The following is a 16,181-nucleotide window of genomic DNA, read 5'->3' as shown; positions in this document are numbered from 1 at the left end:
ATAACAAAATAAACAATGAATTTTACTGCAGAGTATGTGTAAATTTTTTTTTTTTGCATTCAACTCTTTTTATACATATATAAAAATAAAAATATATATTTTCATTAAAATATTGATACAATCCTTCATTTACTATACTCCTATTACAGGTCAAATGTTTATATACAGCAAACGATGCACCATATACCTATATACCTAATTTTTTTTTTCTCTTTCTGCTCTCTCTTACCTATAATATTACATATGTAATGATTGTGCAGATTGACTCCTATATAAATTTTTAACGGCGAATGCGTGTATAGAAGTATAACTTCTACCGGCAGTCCCACTGGACTGCCACATCCGTTTTTTTAAGAGGGGACCAATTCCTTGCGTACAGTCAATTCATAATATTGTTAAAAATTTTGAGAGTTATTGCCTCAAAAATTGCAAAAAAAGTCACGCTCAAGAAGTGTCACCACAAAAGTGATAGTTTGGGATACCGTTCAACCGTAGAAGAATAAATATTTGAATCATTTCTGTATAAAGAAGTATTTCTTATTTTATTATTTTTTATTCAACCACAAAAAATTGTTCACATTATTAAAAACCGATACAAATGCACCGCTTTATTAAGGTCAGTGTCTTTTTATCGAGTTTATGTACTCTAAGAAATGAACCGGGCATACGTATTGCGAGATGTGCATTTCATCCGTTGTTACGTGCTACTAAATGATTTTCAATAATTCTCTGTCGTGGTATCGGAGGAGATGGGGAATTACAATTACCTTGTACGAGGCAATGTTGCCGATTTTAGCACTTTATGTAGTGTACAATATCTAATCCAAAACTTAACGCACTGTTTGTTTCGCTGTTCCTCATGATGTGACTGAGGTATTCGATTTTGGCTGTTTTTATTGTGGTTAACAACTCTTCCTTTTTGCATTCTTAATAAAACGTCCGGGTTAGTTACGTGGTCGGTATAGGATATCTTCAGGATTCGACGATAAAGCCACATTTCGAAAGCCTAAATTTTCTTGCAGATAGTGTCTGTGAGAGTCCACGACTCAACTCCGTACAACAGTATAGGAGAGATATAATATCGTAGTAACCTGATTTTTATGTGTACTGATAAATCATGGCATTTGAATAGCTTAGCCATTTTTTGAAATGCAGATCTTGCTTTTTCTATCCTACATTTTATTTCTAGGGAATGGTACCTTCCGTGCCAAGGAAGGTGTATGTTTCTACTCTTTCTATTGGTTGACCATTCACACTATTTCTTTCAATTTGCTGTCCCTTCTTAGAGATCATCATACATTTTGTTTTCTTAATGTTCAGTGAAAGTCCATATCTGACTCACTTCTGTGATTCTATTCATTAACTCCTGGAGTCTTCATAACTGTCAGCGAATACCACCGTGTCATCCGCTTATTTGATATTATTGATACATTCCCCGTTAATTCGAAATCTGGTTTCAACATCATCTACGGTTTCTTGAAGATTTCCTCAGAGAATATGTTGAACAGCAAGGGTGATAGTATACATCCCTGTCGGATCCCACGTTTGGTTTTGATATCAACGGATTCTCCTGCCTCTGTATGGATAGACGATGTTTTTTGCGTAAATATATTGAATTTAAATTTTTAATAACAAAATAAAACCAAACCTAATCGAATCACATCTAAAAATTTAAATTAAAAAAGAAGAATAACCAATGTTACTTTAAATTAAATTTACCAAAGAGTATATTACATAATGAATTACTATTGTTTTTTGCGGAGTAAATATTGAATATAATTTTTTGATAACAAAATAACCTAATCTAATCACATCTAAAAATTTAAATTAAAAAACAGGATATGGCACTCCGGAAGAGACCGAGGAAGAGAAGCGTAGTTTTTTTATCGTATACGCACGAAGCAATAATTTTTAATTCAATTCAGTTCAATGAAATTTCTTTTGATTAGATTTGATTCGATCGGATTTGGAATAGGAGTCTGATTCGGAATCGAATTTGGATTCGTAATTAGATTAGGATTTAGAATGGGATTCGAATTTGTAATAGGATTCGGATTCGAATTTGGATTCGGATATTATTTTATTTTATTGAGCAATGCCCATGGGACTGCGTTCACTACTGCTCCACGTAGTGTATGGTAGCGCGATCTCTCGTTAGATTGCATTTCCGTTTCCTTGCGTTTCTTTTGATTTTATTTTTTTACTCCTATACGCGATCACACCTAGCCCGCAATATGGAAGCTATGTTTCCACAAAGAAGTGAATAACCAATGCATCCAATGAAATACAACATAAAACGAAATATTCACCAGTTTGATAGAAACGGCTCAAAAAGGAAACGGAAAATGGATTCTAGTATTTAAAAAAACTCATAAACTAAAGAAATTAAAAGTAATCTATATATAATAACGTAAGTTAATAACAAATAAAATACAGTTATATGGATCCCTTAGAAACAGGAAACTGAAATGATACTCATTATCATTATTCCTTTATGAAGGTACTTGAGAATTAGTATTTTCGCAATAAACAATATATTTGAAAAGTGTGGCAAAATTGGTTCAAAAAGTGTGCACTACGCATAAGCACATCATTGACAGCAGATGTAATGACGGAAGCAGTTTGAAATTTATGTCAAAATATCAGTTTTTTTAATAAGAAATACGGAAAAACTACAGCTCAGCGGGAAAAAATGTATAGATTGTAAAGTGAATAAAGAGTAAAACACAATCCACTTTTCAAGTTTCAGACTAATCCGACTATTATAACCCGATTTAGCTCTCAAAGACCATTTGCAGCAAGCTACCGTATTTAAAGGAACGTCAAAAGGAATTCAAAATGATATATACTCGATGGCATGCTTTTAGTGTGTCAGGCACATATCAAAAAAAGAAATTGCCGCTTCAAAGTTTGTTTCCATTCTGAAATTGAAACGACTGAGATTTCAAACGTTTATAGTTTATCGTGACAGTTTACAAATCGGGAACCCTGTTGAAAGATTAGATTTTTTTAAAACCAAATAACTACAATACTGTCTCCTTAGCTGGATGGAGCCATGATGTAGTAAGCGCTATGAGTGGCGTTCCGGGTGGTGTGCAAAAACTCATTCAGGATAAATTTAGATATGTCAATTATATACATTGTTATGCGCATCAGTTAAATGTGTTAATGTCTCAGGCCAAAAACATAAATACTAATGTAAGCATCATATTAGATGAAATTTTGGAAAATAGGGTTCCGTCACCATCTGCTACAAAAGGGAATTTTAAAATAAGAGCGGCTCACATGGTGTATGAAAATAGAGAAACCATAATAGAATGTATGGAAAGATGACCCACATCCTGGCAATATGGTACCATGACCAAAAGCAGGTGCACTTTTGAGGTTATTGAATGATGTTAACTTTATATTTTGGAGGAAAGTTTTTCATCGTGTTATGCCCCACGTTGACATCTTATATTCACAAATACAAAAAACTGCTACTGATTCCGTAACCGTAAAACGATGCCTGACTGCATTTGAAAAAAGATATTCAAAAAGAAAGAGACAATGTTCACACCATAAGAGAAACCAAGTTAGCAGACATTGACGATAGTCAATCCAGGAAGAGACCGAAGAAAGATGACATAAATTCTTATGTCTCCACTATTATTCAAGCTAAGGAAGTTTGTACTATACTATTAGAAATTAAAACAAGGTTTTTGTTTACAGGACATTTGGAGATAGCAAGATTATTTTCAGTGGAAAATTTTGAAACAGACAGCTCAAATTTTCCTACATTTGCATTGGAATTAGCAATTATCAATTATCACTTTTTAAATAAAAATGAATTAGGATTCAATTGGAAAATATTTATAAAAGATCCATAAAACGTTCCATAGCAGTCCGCTTACTTAAATTTTTGACTGAAAATAATTTGCAAGAAGATTTTTCTGAAATAATTGTAATTCTTGTAAGTACTTGTTACGATGCCAATGACAACCGCAGAAGCAGAACGATGTTTCTCTACATAAAACTTTACTTAGACTTACTTAGAAGTACTATAGGTCAGGATCGACTAACTACACTTGCAATGTTGTCAATTGAAAAAAAATGATTCAAGAAATTCTTAAGATATTGAAGAATTTATCTCAAAAGAAGACAGGCTTTCAATACAAAACTTGCTTGTAACATTGAAAAACTAAATTATAATTTTAAGTTAATTAAATACATTATTTATTGTAATTTCTTAATAACGTCATTTGATTTTTACATTTTGACGACACTCAAAAATTTTTTGTCAACGAAAATAGGGCTCAAGCGTAGGCCTAGAATATTATCTATTTTTATATCTTTACAGAATATGTGTGCAACGCCAATACTTTACATTAGGCGCCACCACTGTATGAAACATACCTTCATAGCAACCTTGATTTTAATCATATAGGAACTCGTTTCGAAGATCTACAACGAAAATAACAATTTCTTTATTTAATTTTTTTTGTATGTTAATTTAAGATATTTGTAAATAGTAAATAAAAATAATAAATATCTTTAAAACAATTAAATATAGGCAAAGGAAATACTGAGGACAATTTAAACTACGTAACTTAAGTTATTATGATGATATAAAATACAGGGTGATGCATTTAAAAATACTGTGCAAATAATGAATTTGTATTTTAGCTTACCGTTAATAAGATGTAAAGAGTATTGAAAAAATCAATTATATTTATGAATTTTATTCATCTTTTAAAAACTATGGCTACTACAGGTCGTTGCTTTTGTGCCCCTTTTCAATTATACATTACAGCAAGAACAGAAAGAAATAAAAACTGAAATAAGAGAAATTAAAGACCAACAAAACAAAACAAACGAAGCTCTACTAAAACTGACAGTAGAAAACGAACAATTAAAAAAAGAAAATCAGGATATAAGAAAAGAGAATTCAGAAATAAGGAGAGAGTTACAAGAAATGAAAAAAGCAGTCGAAATAATCGAAAAAAAATAGAAGAAAAAACAACATTGTAATAAATGGTCTAAAAATGGATACAAATGAACCAAGCAGCCTAAAAGAAAGAATAAACGGACTTTTTAATAAACATCTTCAAATTGATATTACACCTACAACAGTAAAAAAAATAGGCGAGAATACATGCGTAATAAAACTAAGAAATGAAGAGGAAAAACACGAGATTATGGCAAAAAAATATAAACTAAAAAACGTCGTAGGAGAGAAAGTATTCATCAATGATGACTTGACCAGAGAAGAGAAAGAAAAGCAGAAACACCTAAGAAATTTTGCAAAAAACGAAAAAGAGAAAGGCAAAGACGTCAAAATTGGTTACAACAAGGTGTTAGTAAACCAAGAAGAATGGAGATGGAACAAAATAAAAAAGGAACTTGAAAAACATCCAAAAAACTAGAAAACTACACCCACACGAGGAACATTGATAACGACCAAAGCAACGGAAAGGATCTGACAATGACGACCAGGGCGACGAATAGGAATAACGATAGGAAAAAGCACGATGCAAAGGTAAACAAGGATGAGAATAGAAAGAAGATGAAAGATATACCGCAGAAAAAAGGAGAGATAAAAATGGGAACATGGAACGTAAGAAGCATCAATGGAAAAGAGGTAGAACTTGTAGAAGAAATGATCAGACAAAAAATAGAAATATTAGGAATAACGGAAACGAAAATGAAAGGAAGAGGTTTTAAGAAGATACACAAAGGATATTGGTTATTTTGGGTAGGAGCTGATGCAAAGGAGAGAGCAAAAGAAGGCGTAGGGATAATAATTGCACCGAATAGTCTACAATACGTTATAGAAGAAACATATGTTAACCAGAGAATATTATCGCTGAAAATGAAACTGATAGACGAGGAAATATGGACAATAATAACAGCCTACGGAGTAAATGAAGATGCAAAAAAGGAAGAGAAGGATAAATTTTTCGAGGAGCTCCAAATGCAAATTGACAATGGGGAAGAAAATATAATTGTAATGGGAGATCTAAACGGTAGAGTCGGAAATAATAACAATGGAATTGAGGAATGCATGGGAAAAGAAGGAGAAGAAATACTAAACAAAAATGGCGAAAGAATAATAGAAATATGTATGGAGAATAAACTTGTTATAACAAATACAAAATTTAAACATAAAAAAGTACACAAATACACGAGAGTACAAGAAAGTAGAAATGAAAAATCAATCATAGATTACTTTTTGGTAAGTAGCAACAAATGGAAAAGAGTACAAGACACGAAAGTCAAAAGAGGCTCAGAGATTGGCAGTGATCATCATCTAGTAATAATGAGAATGAGAACAGCAAAAGAAAATGAAGAAAAGAGGAGAAAGGTAGTAAATGAAAAAGTAAAAAGCTACAAATTAAAAGAAGAAAGATATAAGCAGATATTCCAAGAAAAATTAGACAATATTTTGAAAGGTAGGGCAAAAACTGCTAGTATAGAGGAAAAGTGGGAAAATCTCAAGACCAGCTTAATCATAGCTGCTGAGGAAACTTGCGGGAAGACAAAAATAGCAAATAATAGCATGAGGAGAACTGAATGGTGGACGGACGAAATACGAAGGAAAGTAAAGAACAAAAAAGAAAAATGGAAGAGATATCTAAGTACAAAGCGCCCTGAAGATTATGAGGCATATAAAGAAAAAAGAAAAGAGGTTAAAATAGCTGTAAAAGCAGAAAAAGAAAGGTCATGGGAAAAGTTTGGACTAAAAATGACAAATAATTATAGAGAAAACCAAAAACTCTTCTATGGCGCATTAAAACAGCTCAGACAAAAGAAAGAACACATGATGCCGAATATAAAAGACAAGAATGGAAAGGTAATAACAGAAGAAAACCAAATAATGGAAAGATGGAGAGAACATTTCAAAGAGCTAACTCATACAGACGTAGACAACATAGTGGAGATACAAGAAATTAATGAAGAACAAAAAGTAGAACCCATAACAACAGAGGAACTAGAAAAGGCAATTGAAAGAGTTAAATTAGGCAAAGCACCAGGCAAGGATGATATCACCCCGGAAATGATAAAATTCATGGGAATAGAGGGAGTGGACAGCATGAAAGAACTAATGAATGATATCATAAAAAGAGCAGAAATACCACAGGACTGGAAGAAAGACATTATACTACCAATACACAAAAAGGGCGACAAGAGAAACTGTAATAATTACCGAGGTATTACTATATCAAGTATTCCTGGGAAGGTATTCGCAAGAATAATAGAAACAAGAATAAAAACCCAAATAGAACCAACTATGGAAGATACACAATGTGGATTCAGGAAGGACAGAAGCACGCAAGACCACATATTCACAATAAGACAAATAAGTGAGAAAGTAATCAATAAAAATAGAGAAATACATATATGCTTTATTGATCTGGAAAAGGCGTTTGACAGAATACAAAGAAAGGACGTATGGAGGACATTAAAGGAAAGAGGAGTTGACAGGATAACAATTGATGTAATAAAGGATATGTACAATAATAATACAAATACGGTGAGAACCAACAACGAGGAATCCGAAGAATTTACTACAAGTCAAGGCCTCAAACAGGGATGCGTGTTGAGCCCACTGCTGTTCTCAGTGGTACTGGATACAGCAATAAAGAACGCCAAGAGAAGAATGAGAAAACTAATATTAGGATACTGGCAAATGAAACAGACTCAACTATCAGAGCTTCTATTCGCAGACGACATGGTTTTGATAGCAGAAAACAGAGAAGACCTTCAGAACAACCTTGAAATCCTAGAAGAAGAACTGTCAAACATAAAATATGAAAATAAATACAGAGAAAACAAAAACAATGATAATTTCAAATAAGAGAAAGACACACGCAATACAATTAAATGGAAAACAACTAGAACAAGTGGAACATTTTAAATACCTAGGAGCAATAATTGAATCAAACGGTAAACAAGACATGGAAATAAATGAGAGAATGGGACGAACAGGAAGCTTATTTAACACTATGAAAACATTTTTGGGGAAAAAAGAAATACCGGAGAAGGTAAAAACGGCAGTCGTTAAATCAGTAGTTAGACCTACAATCATGTATAATAGCGAGTCATGGACATTGACTGGGAGACAAAAATCTCGAGTCAATGCTATGGAAATGAGGTTCCTGAGGAAAATAGCAAACAGAAAGAGGACAGACAAAATACGAAACGAAACAATCAGACAAAACCTAAAACTAGAACCAATAAACGAAAAAATAGTAGAGGGGCAACTAAGATGGTTCGGACACGTGTGTAGAATGTCGAATGAAAGATTAACAAAACGAGTGTTTGAAACGAGAATGCAAGGGAAAAACAAACGAGGAAGACCAAGAGTTAGGTGGGTAGACGAAATCAGAAAAGAAGTTGAGAAGAAAGGATTGACATGGGAAAGTGCACGAAATCTAACACAAGACCGGATAGCATGGAGACAACAGTGCAAATCTTAACCCCACCAGCCTTACACCTAACGGTAGAAAGGCTTAGGACTAAGTAAGTAAGTAAGTAAGTTTCAATTATACAGGTCGTTAAACTTGATTTTCATTGAAATTTTTCTAGGAGACGTTGAATTAAAAATAAAATACCTACAGGGTGTTTCATTTAAGAAAAATATGTTTCATTCGGTACGGTATTACGGAAAACTCTGTATATTTTTAACTAATGTTAAAATGTAAAACTTATAGCTACCTCCTATTTTTACTCCTAACTTTACCAAAAAATTGGCTATCATCCATAAATCCAAAGAAACACAAAGCAAGAAGTTGCGAAGTTCACTGCACAAATCACTATGCAAAGATATTTATGATAATAATATATAATCAGATATCATAGGCGATGCGGCAACGATCGTTACTGTCTTCCGCTTACTGATAGTGCTTCTCAAATAACTCCGCTATTAAGAGTTCCTATGCCTCAAGGATCTGAATCAGTATTCGAAATTTTTCGATGGGTCTAAAAAACCTGTCGTTTTTCTAGTTAATGTTGAGATCCATATTCAATTTAGATGCAGAATCTCTTGCATAGTAGTGTGATGTATTACTAAAAACCTGTGTTTCTTCAAATTCAAATTGTAACGATGACAACATCATCGCTTGCCGACAGCTGGCTCTCTCTCTGTGAGCCTGTTACTCCCACCAATAACCTACCACTACCATCGATGCGCGCTGGAGATGGGATACCGTCCAGAAGTACAAAATGCTGTGAACAACGGTTAGAACCAAGTTTGGTCCGGAGTGCTGGTCTGGCTGCAACTTCTAGCCCGGGTCTCTGAGTAATAATTAGAGCTACATCCTTTCCCGCAAGTATTGATCGGCCGCTTCCACAGTCTTTGGGTATTGAATAAAGATCGTCCTTCGTCTTGCCCATCAGAACGCCGCTAACATTTATGTTCCATTCATTGGCATCGACGTCGGGAACCACAGTTTGTCAGTTTTATTTACGAGTATTCTTATTGTATGCATTGTATAGAAGTAAATTTTATTTTGTTTGTTAATTATGTGGATATGTGTATTTAAATTCAATTTGCGTTTTACTATTTAAATTAAATTTGAGTCTGGTGTCTAATAGAGCTACTGGTCACAAAATAGAATTTGGCGGTTGTCTTGTGTAATGTTGTATTCTGTAACGACTGACCTTGCGCAGTCATTTCAACAACAGCTCCTGTTGTGTTGACAAATGAGTATTTTCACTATGTTTTGTTGTTATAGTAGATACTGAATCACAACTACACGAAATGCGGTAAATTCGTGGAGTGAAAACGGTTCTTTTTGAACTTTGACCGATCTTTCTTGCATCGTCTCCGATGATTTGAATATGGACTTGATTGTCATCATATTTCTTTAAGATTTTGCCAATTCGATGAGTTACAGAAAAAATATGACTATTCAAAGGACATTTTTCATAACGTTTAAGCATTAAGGTTGTGATTAACTGGAACCCACTTTAAAATAAAATACACCGATCTGTACTATGTGTGCCAATAGTAAATATTCGATATCGAATTATACCTCATCATATCAACAAATATCGTTGTTAATTTTATAGTCTGTAATATATGATAGTAGTGGGCCTGCGTAGCGCAAGCGGTAGGATGCTTGCCTCGCACGCCGGTGGTCCGGAGTTCGAATCCTACCGCCGGCAAGAACAACTAGACATTTTTAAAAATGTCTATAGGCCCCAGGTCGACTCAGCCTGAATAAAATGAGTACCTTGAGTAAAACCAGGGGTAATAATAGGCGGTTGAAGCGTAGCACTGGCCATGTTACCTTCCTTGTATACCGTAGGCCCTAGATATAGCAGACTACCCTGCTGTACTCCCAAAGCCGCGAAGCGGTATAAAACGGGAGACTATTATTACATATGATAGTATCCTGAACAGTTATATTTAATGTTTTTCCTTCAATATTATTATTCACATTATATTCCAATGCGTGCGTGAAACTAAATTGCGGGGAACATGTAGCAAGATAAGAACACCAAAATTCCACAAAGCAAATCATATATTGTAAGTTAAGCAAAGCGTATGCAAAATACTAAAAAAGTGGATAAAGAGTACAAAAGAAGATTCAGATTTCATCAAGTATAGAAACAAATTGGTGAAAAAGTTATGTACTAACAAAAACGTAATTAAAAAAATTTAATTCAGTATTAGAAACAAATTCAAATGTACATTACCTTCCTTCGTTTGCTACTTTTTGCACGTAATCTTTATCTTTATAATCAAAGACACAATCTGCTCCTAATTGTTTTACCAATGGCACTGCATCTTCTGCACAAGTACCAAAAACCTAGAATAATACATGTACAATTATAATACGTACTTATGGCGGCACTACATTTCGCTATGTGTTATTCGTTATGCGTCATATTCGGCCGCAAAAGACAAAGTGTGGACGGTACATTCGTCAATTATTTGCTTTATTCGCACCCATAAGCAAATGCATTTTCTTTGCTTGCATTTTCCAGTTGCCGACTCCGATCTTGTCCGCATCTTGTGTTACCCCATCCATCCACCTCAGCTTTGGTCTACCCCCCTTCTCATTCCCACGGGTTGCGCTGTTAGAATCTTTTTTATCATGTTCGATTCAGGGGCCCAGGCTACATGTCCTGCCCACTGCAGGCGGTTTCGCTTAATTATAGTGGTAATATGACCACCAAATGTATGTTTCAAAGTTATATCTACGCCTCCATATTCCGTTCTCACAGACCGCTCCGAATATCTTGAGTAGCACCTTTCTTTCAAAAATGGATAGAGCGGATTTATCTGTTGTCGTTAACGTCCATGCCTCTGATTCATATGTGAGAACGGGGACTATCAGTGTTCTATACAGCCTTATACGAGTTTTTTGAGACAGACGTTTGTTAGCTAAGTACTTTGATAGACCATGATAACACATGTTTGCAATTATTATTCGCCTTTTTATTTCCTCAGATGTGTTATTATTGGAGTTAACCGATGTCCCTAGATATATGAACTCTTTGACTGCTTCGAAGTTTTGGTCATTGATGATTAAATTTGTGTCAACATTTCCAGCTCTTGTGTTTGTGTTAGTCGACATGAATTTGGTTTTATTTTGATTTATCTGTAACCCATTCGTTCTGCTGCTGCTACTAGCTCGGTTAGGATTTCCGCAGTTCTCGCCCTAGTTCTTGTTATAATGTCCACGTCGTCTGCATATGCTAGAATTTGGACTGATCTATTAAATATTGTTCCTCTGCTAAAAAAATTAAAATAAAAAGTCAATGCGATTTCTGGATTTAAGTAAAAATAAGTTGCAGCGACCGTCAATACGTCATGTCCATTTTGGTTCTGCCAAACACGCATCACGCAAATATTTGGCATGTTTGGCCAGCCGGCACAAGTGTGGAGTAGCGTATTTGTTATTCGCTGACGAATAACAAATATTTGGGCGAATGCAACGAAGCCACATAACAAGTAACACATAGCGGAGTGTGGTGCCGCCACGTTATAATTAAGATCAAATATTTAGTGGAAAGGAAGATATTATCATTAAAGACTGGACTATTTTTAGATTAGTTAGGTATACAGCTATATGACATTTTTCGATTTTTATTAGTCGATTGCCAGTCTATTCTATTTTTTTCTTCTATCTTCTTTGATCTATTATGTTTCTTTTTAACTTTGGGTTTGAAGTTCCTTCCTCGCTCCCAAAATCACTTTTACAAAAGCTCATCAGATGTCTATTTAACATTATTCTTCCACTTAAATGGTACAATACTTGTATCTCTTGCTTGTAGTTACTCTGTTAGTAATTTTAAATATCCATTTACCATGATTCAGTATGTATTGTTCATGTAATCTGGTTGCAATGTGTACCCTCTCTGTTACCTTAATATATTCTTTTCAATGAAATTTACTTGTTTGTTATAAATATTATAAATGTATTTAGTATTTTTTAACACTACAATCCAAAATATAAACTTTGTCTTACTCACCTCACAACCTTGAGATTTAAGCAACTGAACTGCACAAGTTCCAACCCCTCCTGAAGCACCTAAGATTAGCACTCTTAATCCTTCCTTTTGTTTTGTAAGCATATTTCCGAAAACAAAAAGTGCACTCCATGCTGTCATAGTTGTATATACTAATGATGCACTTTCCGCGTGATTTAAGTGTTTTGGTTTTGGTAAGATCTAAAAAAATACAGTAATATTTTATAATGCTACTGCTTAACCTAATTAGGAAAAGCCTCCAGGTAAAAAAAAGAAATGACAAAGCAAGACAAAATTACTCAAAATCAAAATTATTAAATATAACGATATAAACATACAACTACTAGTCACACGGTCACATCATGAAAATCTGATGGAGAGAGTAATTGATAGACAGATACATGATGAAACGGAAATATCGTATAATCAGTTTGGTTTCATAAAAGGCAGAAATTTCTATTCTCCTCGGCGCAGATTTCTGTTATAAACTTTTCTCGAATGGCATAGTTTACCTAGGTAAAGGACTCTAAACTATGCAAAATACCTTGTTTGCTTAGATTGTTGATGGTTCAGTTAACAGTAAATATCATCGTCACAAGGATTCTCCTAATTCCTCTCGAACTTTGGATCTAGTTAGTTGTGTCTCGTATGGAACAGGACTGCTCTCAGAGTAGCTCACCAGAGAAAAATGATGAAAACGTTAATACTCTCGTGGAAAGATTTTTGAGAGGCTGAAAAGATACCTGTAATCGATACAACTGGCTCTGAAGCTAAAATGGCGGAGCGTATATTTAAAGAAACATCTCTATGTTCACAAAATGCAACGTCTAAACTAAGTAAATCGTATAAGATTGCACAGAAAAGGTTTTTGAATGTTAAAAAAAGGTTGATTGTTAATCCCGAAGTGTTTGCTCAATATCATTTCATCAACACTTTATTCCTCATTTTACTGTTTTGAAGCAGAAAACGAACGGCAGTAAACGAATTCGTGTGGTTTACGATGGTTCTTGCCCTACTTCAGATGGCATTAATTTAAATGAAGTAATGTTGAATGGTGGAAATTTGTAGCCGTCATTGTTGTAGATTATTATGTCGTTTCAGGATGTTTAAATACGTTCTTACTGCCGATTTAAGTAACGTGTACTTGAAACCCATTGCAGAAAAGTTGTTATATGGGTTAAAATGCAGTTCATACAATAGTCAAATAGTTTTAAAAGATAAAGCGAACAAGGCCCATACGATGCCCTTAGTCGCCAATGGCAATTCTAAATCAGACATACGTGCATAGATGATACTTTAGCCGGTACGCAAACGTTAGTGAATTGCAAGTATCGTATGACCAACTGTCTTCCCTTCTGAAAGCAGCTTGTTTTTCTCGTCATAAGTTTAACTAAAACTCATCAGAGTTTTTGATGTCTAACAATCTGGCAGCTCGCGATAATGTAGAAATTCACACTAGGAAATCTCAAAATAGTAAAGTGTTAGGATTACACTGGAACCCGCAACAAGATAGTTTTCTTTTTTCTAGTCCTCGTTTTCTAATTGAAGGTAAGCTTACTAAACGTCGCATGTAGTCAATGCATCATTAACCAGTACCTTTTAAAGTGAAAGTTGTTAATGCAAAAAAATTGTGGAAACTGAAAATTGGATGGGATGACGTCATCACGGACATTCCATCATTAAGGAATGGTTAAGATTGAATAATTAAACATGTGTAGAATTCCGAGATCGTATTTTCATGACAAGAACATGAGCTTCATATCTTCTCAGACGCCAGCAGGGAGGCTTATAGTACATGTGCGTATATAAGATCTCTTTATCTGGATGGATCAGTTTCGCCATTGTTGGTTGCGGAAAAATCTCGGGTGGCTCCGTTAAAGGAAACTACAATTCCTCGATTGGAATTAGGAGGATTATTGTTAGCTGCTAGATTATTTACAACTCTAAAACAGATTTTTGAGAAGGGCTTATCCTTTAGCTCATGTCACATATATTCGGAGAGCATGATAGTTTTTACTTGGTTAGCCGGTGATTCGTATAAATGGAAACAGTATATTCCGAATAGAATAGCATTAATAAAGCAATTGACTCCAAACCTACAATTTCGTCATGTACCAGGCTCACGCAATCTTCCGGATATAAAATATCGAGGCCCCTTCTCCTCACGAACTGTCAAATAAATCTCTATGGTTTTGTGGTCACTTTTTCTTACGAGAAAGAATTATTGATTATTCAAATTTAAAATTAATAGTATTAGACTCGTTACCGGAAGAAAAAACGGAATATTATCACATCACATCGTAATAGATGATATATGTTAGATTGGGTTGTGGGTTGGGGATTGGGTTGGGGACTCTCTCTCTCTCTCTCTCTCTCTCTCTCTCTCTCTCTCTCTCTCTCTCTCTCTCTCTCTCTCTCTCTCTCTCTCTCTCTGGATTTATATTAGTAGGTGGCCGGATAGGCCCGTCTGATTTACCCTTTAACCATAAATACCCAGTTTTGTTGCCAAAAGACGACCATACAGTATCTCCTTTGACCAAGTTTGTGTATATGTCACTTGGACACACTGGAGTTCAAGCTTCCCTAGGTAATATACGGCAACGATTTTGGATAATCAACGGTTTAAATTAGGTCAAGAAGGTTATTCACAGATGTCTTATTTGTCATAGATTTAGAGCAAAGGCCGCTAGTGAAAGGTGCTATATCGCCGTGTTTGTATGTATGGTGACAAAAGCTATACATCTCGAAGTTGTGGCCAGTTCTCTTATTCTTCTTCTTTTTATGTAGACATGGTTCTATCTGTTTTCAATGTGCCTCCACTAAGTCTTTACTACTCTATTTGTTGTCATTCGGCTTATATGATCGTTCCCTTCTACTCTTATATTTCTTACCCAGTTCTTAATGTTCTCCACCTTGCATCTACGCCATATGTCTGTACTTCTATCTCTGTCCCATAGTGTCTTCCCATCAATTTTGCTAAGTGTTTTCATCCCCGCTGTTTCTAAGATTCTTTTTGTCCTCTCTGGTCTGATTATTGGTTTGATGACTATTTTGTAAAGTCTGCCTTTCATTTCTTTCCTGACATTTTTATTTCCCGGTTTGCTCTATTCACTTGATCTTCCACATCAGTTTCGAACTTTCCGTAGCTAGATAATCTGATGCCTAGATATTTAAAATCCATCACTTATTCTATTAGTTATCTGACCTTCCAGCTTCTATTTACATCTTAGTAAATTTGTTATTATAACCATGCATTTTGTCTTTTTTGGGGAAATTATGTTAAATTTTCTGGCGGTTATATTAAATTGGTGCAACATACGTTGTAAATGATCTTCACTTTAAGGGAGTAGTACTGCGTCGTCTGCATAGCAGATTATTTTAAGTTGTTTTTCTCCCATTTGGTATCCTTTTTTAGTCCTTACTTTTTTATTATTTCATTCATAATCAGGTTGAACATTAAAGGAGTTAGGGAATCACTCTGTTTTATCCCATTGCCAGCTTCAATAGAGTCAGTTAGTTCTTCTTCTACTCTTACTGTGTTGTTTTGGTAGATATTTCCATCCTTTTTATTATTCCTAGAGGTATATCTCTTGCGTACAATAAGTGGATAACGTCCTTTAATTTGACCTGGATAAATACTTTCTTAAGGTCCACGAAACATAGATATGCCGGTTTGTTGTATTCTAATGATTTCTCTTGCACTTGCCTCATTATAAATA

At 34.5% G+C, this 16,181-nt stretch overlaps 1 protein-coding gene across 1 annotated transcript in view; it reads right to left on the bottom strand.

Moving 5' to 3' along the window:
• LOC140439949 (reticulon-4-interacting protein 1, mitochondrial-like) overlaps positions 1–16,181 on the bottom strand; it is a 35,410-nt gene that overhangs the window by 13,476 nt on the left and 5,753 nt on the right. The window contains exons 3-4 of the mRNA XM_072530142.1: positions 12,466–12,663; positions 10,684–10,796 (exon numbers count right to left, since the gene is read on the bottom strand). Coding sequence (XP_072386243.1) covers positions 10,684–10,796; positions 12,466–12,663 — 311 coding nt within the window. The remainder of the gene's footprint in view (positions 1–10,683; positions 10,797–12,465; positions 12,664–16,181) is intronic.

This window comes from Diabrotica undecimpunctata, chromosome 4 (genome assembly GCF_040954645.1).
Source record: "Diabrotica undecimpunctata isolate CICGRU chromosome 4, icDiaUnde3, whole genome shotgun sequence".
NCBI classification, from domain to species: Eukaryota; Metazoa; Arthropoda; class Insecta; order Coleoptera; family Chrysomelidae; genus Diabrotica; species Diabrotica undecimpunctata.
The sequence above is the reverse complement of the archived record's forward strand: the minus strand, read 5'-3'. Positions and strand labels throughout refer to the sequence as shown.